Source organism: Perissodus microlepis, chromosome 3 (assembly GCF_051167445.1).
Source record: "Perissodus microlepis isolate ML-2025 ecotype Zambia chromosome 3, ASM5116744v1, whole genome shotgun sequence".
NCBI classification, from domain to species: domain Eukaryota; kingdom Metazoa; phylum Chordata; class Actinopteri; order Cichliformes; family Cichlidae; genus Perissodus; species Perissodus microlepis.
In genome coordinates, this window is record NC_140463.1 from 48,634,784 (window position 1) to 48,649,614 (window position 14,831).

Consider the following 14,831-nt stretch of genomic DNA (forward strand, 5'->3'; position numbering starts at 1 on the left):
TTGCTACAGTGTGATATTACCAAACAAAACGGTGGCTCCACCGTCATTTACTTACACAGGAACTGTTGTATAGCTGCTGGCACTCCAAACTGTTCTAGCGTTTTCTGGTCAGTCAGACAGAAAGTTAGAGTCGGTCTCAACATTCATATGTCGTTAAGCTCATCCTTAATGTTTAACTTTACTTTGAGTCCCATAGAAACCGGCAGGCGCCAAGAAAACATGATTCGGCATGGATTCTAAAGTTTGTGGGTGTAACTGATGTTAATGGAAGATTTAACCCTCTGAAATGTCTAAAGCTATAGTAGGCCATAAAGCTATAGGTCAGCTGTGATTTAATGCACAGGGGATCTATTTGTTCGTCTGGCTAACCTTTATTTTTTCTCATTTACACACAGGATCCCCTGGCTCCAGAAGAGGAACCTACAGCCAAGGTAAACCTGCTCTTATGCTGCTTTATGTCTTCATCATCTTTCATGGGGAGGTGGACAGTCTGCTTTTCCAGGAGTGTCTCACTCCCATTCTTGTTCTGCTGCTGCTAGTTGGCAACTGAGAGCTAGATTTTTAAAAACAAATTATTATAAAAAAGTAACCCAAGAAGTTTGGAACTGTGACTCACTCTCGCTCACTTGAGGAAGCAGACCGTTGACGACTTTTGGGTGAATTTTTTTTATGGGCCAGCCCACTATGGATCCCATGGATTTTCTGTGATTAAGAACAGTTTGGTGATGAATCTGTGAGACAAACCCATTGTTTGTTTTTCAGGACAGTCAATCAAAATGTTTATCCGAGGCCGACCCATTACCATGTACATCCCCTCCAACATCCAGAACTACGACGAGCTGAAGATGGAACCTCCCTCTGAGAGACTGGAGCTGGACTGGGTGTATCCTTCCATAATGCCACGTATTTGCGAGGGTTGTTACATTCAGACGCTGCTGGTTTTACCGGGACTAATGCCTCGTATGGTCTATATTGGTCTAGTATTTCTAACAGAAGAATGAGCAGTTTTTAGCTGTGAAGGTGTGGGTGCCATGGTTATAGCTGGCTGGCTCGAACTAAAGCAAGGTTCAGTAACACAGTTTTGTGTGTGATTTGTTTCTTTCTTGTATCTTGTTGTTACCTTAACGCTGTTCTGCTAGCTATGGTTACCGTGGACGGGACGGTCGAGCTAATCTGTATTTCCTTCCGACGGGCGAGGCAGTGTACTTCATTGCCTGTGTGATTGTGCTTTATCACATCAACAACCGCACACAACGGCACTATCGTAAACACACAGACTGCGTCCGCTGGTTAGTGGAATGGAGTTAATGAATAAATCATATGTTGAAATCAAACTTGGCAGTTCAGCTGACTGATTAGCTACATAAAAAAGTATTTGCCCCCTTCCTGATTTCTGTGTTTTGTATATTTGTCACACTTAAATATCTTAAAATGTGAAAGAAATTTTACTATTAGTCAAAGTAAGTCCAAAATGTAGTTTTTAAATGAGTATTTAACTAATTAAAAACTCTGAGCTTCTCTCTAATGACTGAATTCTTTGCCCTGTGGTAACAGAGAGGCCCGGAGAAAGCTAAATTCAGCTGTTTGCATCCGTGATCTCCTTCTTTCACCTTTAAAAGAACTAAAATTAACAGTGTTAACAAAAATAGATTAACCTATTTATGGTATTGTTCAACAACGATGCTCAATCTGGTGGCAGATGGCTGCAAAACATTTAGGACACAACAGCTTGGCCATTAAAATATAAGCAGCTGTAGTAGCAGTGTGTAAAGATTGTGGCACGAAGACTTGCTTTTTAAGGCCTGTTTCACTCTGTTAGACAGATGGTTTCTTAATTCAGCAGGTCTGTTGTTATCAGCCTGGGTGTAACTAGTGAAACTGAACTCAGCTTTTATGACGTACTCCTGGTCTACGGTGGTCAGTATCTATCAAAAGCGGTGCAAGGAAGGAACAATAGTGAAACAGCGACAGGCTCACTGATGCACGTGGGGCGCGAAGGCCGGCCCGCGTGGTCCGACCCAACAGACGAACTACTGTAACTTCAAATTGCCGAAAAGGTTAATGCTAGTTGTGTACAACTGCATACAATTAAGGGTCCCAATGCTGACCCCTGTCTATTGCTGAAAGTGCTAATGGGCACATGAGCATCAGAACTTGACCATGAGTCCTGGCATCCATGTGGATGTTACTTTGACACGTACCACCTACCAAGGCATGGTTCGGTATTCCCTGATGGCTGCGGCCTTAAAACTTTCTGTTTTGAGAATGTATATAGTTAGGGCAAAAGGCTGCTGGGGGCTTCCCATGATGCACAGTGTTTATCACTCACTGTGTGTTTACACACCACTCCAACCCCTCCCCCCCAACCAGAGGAAGCCTGGTTTTGCTGGAAGTTTCTTCCTGTTAAAAGGGAGTTTTTTCTTCTCACTGTCGCCGAATGCTTACTCGTATGGGCCGTTTGATTGTTGGGGTTTTCTCTCCTTTATTATTGGGTTTCTACTTTGCAATATAAAACACCTAGAGGTGACTGTTTTGATTAGTGTGAGACTAGACTGATTGCAGATATTTGTGGACAGAGGTCTGTGTGACCTGGTAACAGAAAAACACTTTTCTGTATCGGGAACAAGAGGGAAGCTTGTGCTACTGTCTGCTTTAACCTGCTTCTGAACGCAACTCCATTCCTTGGATTATCACTTGAGTCAAAGTATTTGCACTGCAGATTTTGGAGGGGATAAGCGTGCTGGCGTGTTACTGCATGGTAGCTGACCTATCCAGCCGCAACACTCTGCACCAAAATATGTGATTTTGAGATTTCTTTTAAGAGCCAAGTTAAAATGGGAAACAAGTATGGTAGCATGTGAAGTAGAGACCAGCTGGCAGAAACAGTAGCTGAAGGGTCTGCAAGTATCATGTAGGTCCATGTGACAAAAATGTTTCATTTGTCTTTTGCCACAAAGTCCATGTTCAAATTGTGCATCCATGCATCATATTTGAAGATTGTATCAGCTATTTACCATTAAAACTGTACACAGCTGCAAATGTCTGTTTCTTGACAAGGTTAAAATATCAATACTACAGTCTAAATATCAGGAGAGCTAATCTTTTAGTCTTCTTTTCAAAAACAGCACAACAGAGTATAGAAAGACTAAAGTTGTTCACTGGATGCTATTTGTGCCAAAAAGACAGCATTTAACCTTTGAGTCATTCTCATCGTGCTGCAGCCAAATAAACCTCTGTGACCAAACACAGACGGCACTGTTTATTTGACCGTAAGCACATGTTTGTCATTTTGCCATGATGGATGCAACCCACCACCCTCACGTTTCTGTGCAGCAAACTTACAAAAGCTTTACACAGAAAATGTCTTTCTCTGCAGTCTCACACTCCATCCTGACAAAGTGCGAGTGGCATCTGGCCAGACAGCAGGGGTGGATAAAGATGGCAAGGTGACTATTGCTGCCCTTAAAATAACACAGTTTGCGTCCATAGTTTGAGCATCACAAGTTAAAAGATGATCGAACTTTTAAATGATATCAGGAATTGAGATGTGTGGAAACATTCAGTACAGCTTGGTTAATTTTGCAGCGAGTGGCAACAAAAGAGTAAGTGATGTTTCTGTATCTGCGTCAGCCTCTGCAGCTGTGTGTTTATATTTGGGACTCCACCACGCTGGTCACCCTGCAGCAGATCGGACCGGGGACCTTCCAGAGGGGAGTGGGATCAGTGGCATTTTCATTTGCTGTGAGTTGATTGCAGTGTAACATCCTGGAAGTTCATGTGTTTCTATTCACTTTAACAAGAGCAAGTAGATTTATTTGCCTTAGATTCAGCATGATTTTGGCCCCGCCCCTCCCTGAGCCTGGGTCTGTCGGAGGTTTCTTCCTGTTAAAAGGGAGTTTTTCCTTCCCACTGTCGCCAAAGTGCTTGCTCATAGGGGGTCATATGATTGTTGGGTTTTTCTCTGTATGCATTTTTGTAGGGTCTACTTTACAGTATAAAGCACCTTGAGGCGACTGTTGTTGTCATTTGTTGCCGTGTAAATAAAACTGAATTGAACTGACGTAAAGACATTATCTAATTCTGCTCTCTTTTTTCTTGTGGTGTGTTTTAGGACGCTGGATCATTTCTGTGTGTCATTGATGACTCTAATGACCACATGCTGTCACTGTGGGATTGCACGAAGGGCACCAAGCATGCAGAGATCAAGGTAAAGGGAAGACGTCAACGTCAGGTCTTAATGAGTTTGTTATTGCTTTAACCACTGAATCTATTCAGTATACATACTGATGTTAATCTTTGACGGCACTCAGATGTTAGAATAACAGCAGGTTATTTCGTTTGAGTGTGATACATTAAAGACAAATTGAGCCTGCAGCCTATGTTATCATAGCTCACCAGCCCTCAAGTGTGGCTGAAGTCAAACAGTTTGGAAAAGAGGAGTAATGAAAAGACTCACTGGCAGTTGCTGCAAACACTTGATTGTAGTTATTAAGTGAAGGGGGCAATTATTTATGTAGGTGTAGACAGATTTTGTTCTCTTACAGTTATCTTTGTGTAATATTTATAAATATGTGTTTGATGGCATGAAAGTGTCTCTTATGAAATCATCAGTGCTTCATCCTGTAACGCAGTGACAGGTACTCGGGTACTGTAGGTCCTTTTTCTAACACGGGCTTTCTCTGGAGATTGTGGGGGGCGGGGCGTTGGCAGCCATGTCTCCCCTCTGCTGTTATGGGCTTTAATCCCAAAATGCCTCAACTTCCCTGGGACCAGTTTCAGCACGTCTGTCATGGCAGCAGTGTAAATATTTCATACAGTGCGTTTGTCTGTCTGTAGATACGTGGGCTCAGTGCAAATACTGCATAGGATGGTGTTTGAACTTGTTTACACCTCAGGAGAAGAATTGAATGGGCTTGTTTAAGGGCTGAAAACACTGTGTCAACATAGGATTCACAAGTGGTCAGAATGTCAGTTTATGTGGCCCAAAATGCAAAACTCTGTTTAACATTCTTTAAAATACTTAATGTGGTAGTTTGCTCTATGCATGAAACACAAGTGAAGGCAATACCACAATTTCACAACAACGTGCAACATTTTACTGGCGACATTACCAGTGTTTTCTATAGTGTGCTACAGTATAGCTCTGAGCTGGATCCCATCTTTCTAATCAGCAAAAATGTGACTTCCTGAGTTGATTCAGAACTTCTCACTTATCTGCTGTTCATGGACTGGGCAACAAAGCGTCTTGGGAAAGTAGAGGACTGCCAGCTTGTTGTTCCACGTCCATCAGTCTGACAGCAGGGCTCCAGTAGCTAGAGTCTGCATGCAGCAACTTATGAACATTTGTTAATGGGACTTCAAGTGTGTCGCGCTGGTCACCTGCTCACTTTCAAGATTAAGAAAAAAAAAAAGATTCAAACAAAAGAAATCTTTCTTTTCTTTTACAGCCCAAAGTTGTTGTTTATGTATCTGATTGAAGAGCCTTACATTACTTTGTGAGTGGAGCTGAAGTACGACTGATGTAACAGCACTAACCCTTCTGATGCTGTTGTGTGTTCAGACTACCAACGAGGCTGTGTTTGCTGTAGAGTTTAACCCTCGGGACAGCACCAACATCATCACCTGTGGAAAATCCCACGTCTACTTTTGGACGCTGAGTGGAGGACAGCTCACGAAAAAGCAAGGCATCTTTGGAGTAAGATTAACTTCAGTCGTGTTCGTCCTGGCTGACATTTCTGTCTTTTTAAACTCAGTTAACGTGTGCTAGTGCAAGGAAGCAGTGGAAAATGGAGTTGGCAGCATCTTTCTGTAGAGGCCAAAAGAGGAAGAAGCTCAGCAAACAGAACTGAAAATTCAACATGTCCAAAAAATGGATGGAAACATGTAAACGATCAGTTATTAGCACAGTTAATATAAAAGATCAAATAATTGTTTATTATTTTCAGAAATACAAGAAGCCCAAGTTCATCCAGTGCTTTGTGTTCAGCCTGACTGGAGATGTTCTCACCGGAGACTCTGAAGGGAACATCATGACTTGGGGAAAATCTGCTGCAGATATCAAAACTCTCGGGAAAGGAGCCAAAGGTTGGTGCTGTGTGTCAGTTCAAAGTCTAGAGAATAAAATGTCAGTATAAATATCATCTCTGTGGAGACACGTCGCTCTCACATGTGCTGGCAACAAACAAGATTTCAAATAAAATAAATAGAAACTTGACAGAAAGATGAGGAAATGCTGATCCAGTGGGCGGTTTTACACGCCTGAGTGACTCCAGGAGCTGTGTTGTCAGGGATAATTGTTTTGGTCTCCCAAGCCAAATCAGTCACAGGTGAGGCTCATATTTTATTTATACTGCACATTTAAAACTACAAAGTTCACCAAAGTGCTGCACGTCAAACGTAGGGTCAAACAAACATGTCTAAATAACAGATAGCTATGTAGGCGCTATTTAAACATATCTAAGAAACCTCCAGCAGAACCAGGCTCAGGGGAGGGCGGGGCCATCTGCTGCGACCAGTTGGAGTGACGGGAGGAAGACGAGACAAAGACACGCAGAGAGCCAGAGAGTCCTGGAAATATGGTCTCTAACCAGATTCTGGCCTCCAGTATCACTGAGAGTCCTATTTGACCAGGATATGTCCTACAATGCACATATTAAACAAATGTGACATTAATAATAACTAATGATTGTAGTGCGTGAGAAATGGCAGGACTCTATTGGAAATGAGATTTTTACCTGGATAATTAAAGGATTTTTAAAAAGGTGACTGAAGAAGAAACACCCAGTGCATCATGGGAATCCCCCAGCAGCCTACACCTACTGCAGCATAACTAAGGGAGGATTCAGGGTCACCTGGTCCAGCCCTAACTATATGCTTCAGCAAAAAGGAAAGTTTGAAGCCTAATCTTGAAAGTAGAGATAGTGTCTGTCTCCTGAATCCAAACTGGAAGCTGGTTCCACAGAAGAGGGGCCTGAAAACTGAAAATATCCTCAGACACGTGTGATCTGAAGCAGCGCGCCTCTCATCGCCACACAGTAGATAATAAAATATTATTTAAAACTCCTTAAAGATTCTGTTCTGTGAAATGCTTTGAAACCAGACTGGAACACTTCGTGCTGAAGAAAAACCCCTTATACTAAATCTCTGAAATAAAAAGGGTTTAAAGATTAGGCGATAGTTGGAGTTTTGTTTGAACATGTAAATGTGGTGTTTGGAAATTGTTCCTAGTTTTGTCGAGTAAGGGGTGACAAGTTGAAATGTTGGCTTACATCTGGAATCGTGTGTGACTGAAATGATTTGTTAGCTAATCAGAAGCTTTAAGAACTTAAGAAAGAAGAAAGAAATTTAAATTATAAAGTATAGTGGTGTGAAAAGTGCCTCCTTCCTGATTTCCTATATTTTTCTATGATTGTGTCACTTAAATGTTTCAGATAATCAAACAAATGTAAATATTAGGCAAAGATAACACAAGTCAACACAAAATGCAGTTTATAAATGAAGCTGTTTTTATCAAGTAGAAAAAACCAAACCTAATTGACCCTGTGTGAACAGTGATTGCACCCCTCCCCTCCTTTTATAACTTAAGAGTATAATGTTTGGAAAGCAAAGTTCAGTTTCTCTAGCCACAGCTCGGCCTGATTCCAGCTGTTCACAACCAAGAAATCAGTTAAATAGGACCTGCCAAACAAAGTGGATCCTCAAAATCCAGACATCACGCTGCGATCCTCATTCAGGAACAAATGAAAACAAAGGAATTGAGATCTCTGTCTGGAAAAAGTTATAAATACTGTCGACCATAATATCCTATTAGAGCGATTAGAACATGCTGCAGGTATTACAGGTACTGCACTGCAGTGGTTTGTATCATATCTATCTAATAGACTCCAGTTTGTGCATGTAAATGGAGAGTCCTCTTCACACACTGAGGTTAATTATGGAGTTCCACAGGGTTCAGTGCTAGGACCAATTCTGTTTACATTATACATGCTTCCCTTAGGCAGCATCATTAGAAGACATAGCATACATTTACACTGCTATGCAGATGACACCCAGCTCTATCTGTCCATGAAGCCAGATAACACACACCAATGAGTTAAACTGCAGGAATGTCTTAAAGACATAAAGACCTGGATGGCCGCTAACTTTCTGCTTCTTAATTCAGTTAAAACTGAGGTTATTGTACTCGGCCCTGAAAATCTTAGAAATATGGTATCTAAGCAGATTCATACTCTGGATGGCATTACCTTGGCCTCCAGTAACGCTGTGAGGAACCTTGGAGTCATTTTTGACCAGGACATGTCCTTCAACGCACATATTAGACAAATATGTAAGACTGCTTTCTTCCATTTGCGCAACATCTCTAAAATTAGAAATATCCTGTCTCAGAGTGACGCTGAAAAACTAGTTCATGCATTTATTACTTCCAGGCTGGACTACTGTAATTCATTATTATCAGAAAGTCCAAAAAACTCACTGAAAAGCCTTCAGCTAATCATGTGTGTACAAGTTTTTTATAAAACATCTCGAATGATTTTTGTAATTCCTTCTTTATACACAACAGTTCCACATCTGGGTCCTTCTTAATTTCGTATACTCTATCTGCTCTTCTGCTTTCTCTGCTTTGGGCTAGCTTCATGATGTTTTTGTTTTGCAAAGACAAATGTCTTCTCGATTTCCTGTATGCAACAAATTTATTTCATTTAGTGTTTTCTTAGTCTCATTCAAGATCTTAGGGCATTGTTTCTTTTCATGTTGTATTTCTAACCCTGCCGATTTTTTGTCAAGATGCATTCTACTTAGTTGTTTTTCTTTCTTGGTATGTGTGCGCCATGATATGATGTCTTTCCTTGAATTACTGCTTAAAGACACACAATCGATGGCTCAGCCTCTCCCGTATCCTTAATCTCCAAAAATCATTCCTCCCTCATCAGAACCATAAACTGAGGGTTGTTTAAGGCACCGTATTAAGTCTCCAGAGTGGAGACAGTTTCGTGGATCGTCTCTTATATGTATTGTACAAAAACAGGAGTGTGATCGGACAGGTCACAGGTTAATCTGTGGCGATCCCTCTGAAGCATGACCTTGTGTTGACCAGGTCCCAACTGGGGTACATCCCCCCTCCTTGCTGAGGGAGTGCCTCAATAAATGTCCACACACTGACATGTTTCTGTCTGACGTCTCAACTCAGAATTATAAAAAATGATTATTATGAAGAGAAAAGGAAGAAACCACGTTAATTACTCTCCATAACCATGAGAAGAATATAGCCACTCTTACCCAAAACTCTTCATAAAACACCTCCTCCTTCTGCCATGCTCTATGAAGAACCCCATTTTTTTCTTACGATGGCTCCCAAACATCACGACAATGAAACTTCTGTTATCTTTGTCTAATATTTAAGTGTGTTTGATGATCTGAAACTTTGAAGTGTGACAAACATACAAAAAATAGGAGATCAGGAAGGGGGCAAAGACTGCTTCACACCAGATTTTGCAGGTTAAATGAATTTTTGGTGTCGTGACTTCCCACAGAAACCTACCAGATCATGCGACAGACCAAAGCACACGAAGGCAGCGTGTTCACCCTGTGCACTCTACAGGGCGGAGGTCTGCTCAGTGGAGGAGGGAAGGACCGTAAAATAATCCGCTGGAGCGCTGATTTGGCACCTGAAAGAGAGTGTGAGGTGAACTACAGCTGTGTGTGTGTGTGTGTGTGTGTGTGCGTGTGTCACAGCTGGTGGAGAGACTCATTAATGGCATTTGTCCAGATTCCAGAAAAGTTCGGGGCTGTCCGCACTATCGCAGCCATGGACGAAGAGGAACTGTTAGTTGGTACGACTCGAAATGCCATCCTCAGAGGAACCTTCTCAGACGGCTTTGTGGCCATAGTGCAGGTAAGCTAACGACCTCACAGGCATCAGTGTTGTCAGGTCTGTAGATGCTTGCTGAGAACTTTAGTACCAAAAGATAAAACAACATGTGCATTTTATATTTTTGTCTGATATATGATTTATAGACAGCTTAAACATTTAATATAAGCATCTTCCAATTCTTTCACAGACTGGATGTATTTGCTACTATCACCTGATGCACAGGTGATCGGAATAGTTAGGAAAATGACGTCATTAGAGGTTTGTCCTGCAGAGCAGCCTGTCTGCAGCACGTGTAACACAGCAGCAGACATACCACACATAGATTGGTCAGGTGTTGGGTCACATGTAATCTCACTTGGTGCCTTTAGTATCATTTTATTCTGAAAAGCGACCTCTTGGTTACTAGTTGGTTAGTTTTAACCAAGGAGCTGCGGTGTCTAATATCAAACTGATATTGTTTGATGTCTTTTTACTTCAGCTTTGCTTGGATGAAAGCACAGATAACTCTTCTTCTTCTTTGTTTGTATTCTCAGCAGTGCTGATGAGCATCAGTTACTGACTGACTGGGCTGAATTGTTGTGAAAAGCTGGTTAACTGAAAACTGCTGCAGCTCTGTAATGATGTCACAGACACCACTTCACTGCAGCAAATGCAGTTTTATGACAGTCCCTGAGCTGAAGTGGCTGTTGGCCCAGGCCTTTGGTGCTGCTTTCCATGTGAAGGGTGAAGTGCAGAGACGAGCGCCTTCTGGGTTATTGAATTGGCTTATTTTGGGGCATTGGCCACAATTGCCCATAACGCTAGCAGCTGGTGCTCTTCTACCTCTCTGGCTCTTGATGTCAGGCTCCTGGGACATCGTGGTTCATCTACTTCTACCTGCATTTATCCAGCCCTCACCTCTCCCCATAGCCAGGGCATGTATGACAGCTGATCAATGTTGAAGCTAACCCAACATCTGTTACTGCTTCTGCTTCACCTCACGTGTCGAGCATTCAGATGACGGAAGTTTCACAATTTTAAACACACTGAAAAAATTAAAGACATGTCTGTGTCCTTTCAGAAGATATATGTGTGTATATGTGAAACCATGTTCAAGCATTAATGTGTGTGCACGTTCAGCTATTCTGAGCTTTTCAAAGCTGTGTCGTGTATATGAGAAGCTGTGCATCAGATATCAGGTCTGTACCTAAAACTGCTCTCAGAGGTCAGACATTTAAATGTTTTAGGGCATTTCTATTTATTTATTTTTTAATATAGTGCGCCAAATCACAACAACAGTTACCTCAAGGCACTTTATATTGTAAGGTAGACCCTTCAATAATGCTGAGAAACAGTTTTACTGTGTTAGTAGTATTGTACCTAGTAGCCTCTAATCCATTATTAGAGTCCTCTTCTGGCCTCTAATAATGGATTAAAATTCATTATTAGATAAATAATGGAATTTTAAAATTACTCTCAAATATGCTGTTAAACTGCAACACCTGTACACTTATTGCTTTCATTTGTATTCCTTTGTGTGTCTGTGTGTGTGTTTCACAGGGCCATGTAGATGAGATGTGGGGACTGGCTACTCACCCCTCCCAGAACATCTTCCTCACCTGTGGCCATGACAGGCAGGTGTGTTTGTGGAACACCGAGGAACACAAGCTGGACTGGTGTATCACCCTCGAGGTGAGATTCCTGAATTCCAACCTTCATTCTTTGAGTGCTTTGTTCATTTCTATTCTTTTACAGGGAAGTAGACTCCATAATTCTGAATTGAATTCTTTCCTGTGTCTCTGGCAGGAGTACGGCCTGTGTGCTGGTTTTTGCCCCAGTGGATCGGTGGTTTCAGTCGGCCTCAGTACAGGACGGTAAATCAAAGCAGCAGCAGTTGTATATCTGAGCTAAACGCTGAAAAATCAAATAAACTCAGCAAACATTTCAGTATACTCTTACACCCACAAGCTTTAGATATTGAAACTTTTTGGAGAATTTTCACCACAATGGATTTAAAATCAAAACCGTGAAGATGTGATTGAAATGCAGACTTCCAGCTTTAATTTAGGGGGTTTAACAAAAGTAATACTGCCGTTTGTTGCTCTTCATTAAATAAAAAGCCTGTTTTGTTGGGTTACATCAGGTGATTGACTGTTGAAGAATCCAGTTTCTTTGTCTTTAACTCTAAGGGTACATCTGTCACCATCTTACAATGCTGTGATTGCAGCCATTCCCCAACTCTCTGTGAATGGGACTCATGGCCACTGATCAACGGTCATGACAAATGACCTCCCAGCCCATTGTTCCTTCAGTGGGCTGGTTTCAGTCATTGTGCAAATGTGCTGTTTATAAGATTGGAAACCTGCAGTCAGCTGAGACTGAAGAAGGACGAGTGACGAAACGTTTCTCCCACTGAAAACGTCCAGATGAACAGAATCAACCGTTTGGGATTTACTCACCTGGATGATACTCTTCTTTTTTTATTCTGTCACAACTTTATTTTGGATTCATCTGTCCAAACAGTTTTGTTCCAGAGCTGCGTCGACTCTTTTAGATGTTGTCTGGGAAAATCTACTCTGGTCTTGGTGTTCTTAGGTTCAACCAGTGGGTTGCACCTTGTTGTAAACTCTGTATTTCAGATCATAAAAGCGTCTCTTGATTGTAGATTTTGACAGTAATACACCTGCATTCTTCAGTCGTGTTCTTGAATTATCTCGGTGTTATAAAGGGGTTTTCTTTAATCAACTTGTGCACTGAGAGTGCCTCTACCACAGTTTAAGTCTTGGATCCAACTCCACATCTTTATCCATTTAATTTGAAATAATGGGGAACAAGCTCACCTGGCAGTTTGCAATTCAGTCACATCTTGATTGTTTCATGTAACATCCAATGATTGGTCTACAGAGGCAAAATGACCAAAAAACAAAAGTAAGGAGAGAAGCTTGGTGTCTTTGTGTTTGGTACAGGGCAGAAGTCGTTGGTAGCCTCTGTTAACATAAAGAGTTCCTCCACCTGTATTGATTATGACTGTGAAAGCAAGGCGTATACTGGCGAATGATGACCATAAAGCATGCTAAAAGTTTCGTGAAGCTGCACAGTTGTTGATTGTCACCACCAAAGCAGCTGGTATAAAACTGGGTCATAGCTGTTTTGCATTGATCATGACACATGGCAGTGAGGGGAGGCTGCACATGGCTGAACCCAGTTGCTGAAAACAAATCAGCATCTGATCATTTTAGTTGACTGGATCTGTCTTTGTTATCAAGAAAAACATTTAAAAAAAGAAATGGAATACATTTTTCCAATTCTGGATACCAAACTGGACTTGAAAGCATTTGTTTATCACCAATACTGCAGTCGATCTAAAACACATCTTTGACAGAGAAAAGCAGTTTGAAACAACAGCGGAGAGATCAGTGTTTTATATTTCATAAACCATAAACTTGATTTCCTCGTTATGCTTCATGACAATCCAACGACTCCCCTCAAAGCACCGTCAAAGAAGCCCGGCCTTCATTGGCTCTACAGCAGGACAGCTGGACTGTGACCCATCAACAGCCTGTGGCTCTTTAATGTTGTGGTGCCCAGTGTGTGGAGTGATTGTACAGCAATGTTGAAAATGGTTAGTAAGTTAATGAGGATATGGATTAATAGGTAATCATTTATCCGTTTCCCTAATTCTTCATTACAAATATTTATTAGAATACAGTCCCGATCAAAAGTTTGAGACCACTTGAAAAATGGCAAAAAATCATATTTTGCATGTTTGGATCTTAACAAGGTTCCACGTAGAGCTTCAACATGCAACAAGAAGAAATGAGAGTGAGACAAAACATTTTGCTGAGCGTGCAGTTTACTGAAAACAACGCTTAAAGTGAGACAGGCTGTTTTACAGCTGAGCAAAGGTTTAGGACCACGTGCCTTTAAAAGGCCAAATCTGTGCAGAAATGTGGATTCATTCTCATTTTCTGTCACACTGTCAGGATGTTCTGATGGCAAAGGCAAAAAAACTTTTGTGTTTTGAACGTAGTCGGGTTGTTGAACTGCATAAGCAGAGCGCCATCACTGCTGAGGTCGGACACAGATATTTGGAATTTCTTAAATGATCCTGAGGGTTATGGAAGAAAAAAGTCAAATGGAAGACTCCAAGAAATGTCACCAGCACTGAGCCGGAGGATCCAGTTGGCTGTCCATCAAAACACTGGACGATCCTCCACCCAAATTAAGGGCGTTACTGGTGCCGACTGCAGCCCGTAACCATCAGACGCCACAGCGACTGTTTGGACTTTGCAAGAGAGCACCAAACATGGGACATTGAAAGGTGGACGAATTCTCTGATGAGAACAAAAATGTAACCTCGATGGTCCTGATGGTTTCCAACGTTACCAGCATGACAAGCAGATCCCGACTGAGATGTTATCTACGCGCCACAGTGGAGGGGGCGCCATAATGGTCTGGGGTGCTTTTTCCTTCAGTGGAACAACGGAGCTTCAGGAGGTGCAGGGGCGTCAAACAGCTGCTGGCTCTGGCCCTCGCCCGGGTGGTAACGACTGGGTGTTTGAACAGGACAGCGCTACAGTACACAACGCCATGAAGGACAAAGGACCTCTTCCAGGAGAATAACATCACTCTTTTGGACCGTCCTGCATGTACTCTGATCTAAGTCCAGTTGAGAACCTTTGGGGATGGATAGTAAGGGAAGTTTACAAAAATGGACGACAGTCCCACACAGTAGGTCGCTTCGTGCGGCCGTCTTCACCACTCGGAGAAACGTTCCTGAGTTCACGTTTGGAACTCTGATTTGTGTTTTGGGGGGTTTACAGGTATTTTTGGAGGTGTGGTCTTAAACTAAACTGTAAAACAGCCTGTTTCAGTTTAATGTTGTTTTTAATAAACTACATGCTCACCAAAATGTTTTGTGTCACTCCCATTTCTTCTTGTTGCATGTTGAAGCTCGACTTGGGAACTTGTTAAGATCCAA

At 41.9% G+C, this 14,831-nt stretch overlaps 1 protein-coding gene across 2 annotated transcripts in view; it reads left to right on the top strand.

The window, feature by feature from the left end:
• The window catches only part of eml3 (EMAP like 3), a 36,175-nt gene that overhangs the window by 16,941 nt on the left and 4,403 nt on the right, over positions 1-14,831 (top strand). For both annotated transcript variants that reach the window (XM_084924660.1, XM_084924661.1), the window contains 12 exons: positions 396-431; positions 763-883; positions 1,140-1,289; positions 3,377-3,446; positions 3,631-3,741; positions 4,112-4,207; positions 5,561-5,695; positions 5,946-6,084; positions 9,531-9,682; positions 9,767-9,892; positions 11,411-11,542; positions 11,657-11,724. In XM_084924660.1, coding sequence (XP_084780786.1) covers positions 396-431; positions 763-883; positions 1,140-1,289; positions 3,377-3,446; positions 3,631-3,741; positions 4,112-4,207; positions 5,561-5,695; positions 5,946-6,084; positions 9,531-9,682; positions 9,767-9,892; positions 11,411-11,542; positions 11,657-11,724 — 1,336 coding nt within the window. The remainder of the gene's footprint in view (positions 1-395; positions 432-762; positions 884-1,139; positions 1,290-3,376; positions 3,447-3,630; positions 3,742-4,111; positions 4,208-5,560; positions 5,696-5,945; positions 6,085-9,530; positions 9,683-9,766; positions 9,893-11,410; positions 11,543-11,656; positions 11,725-14,831) is intronic.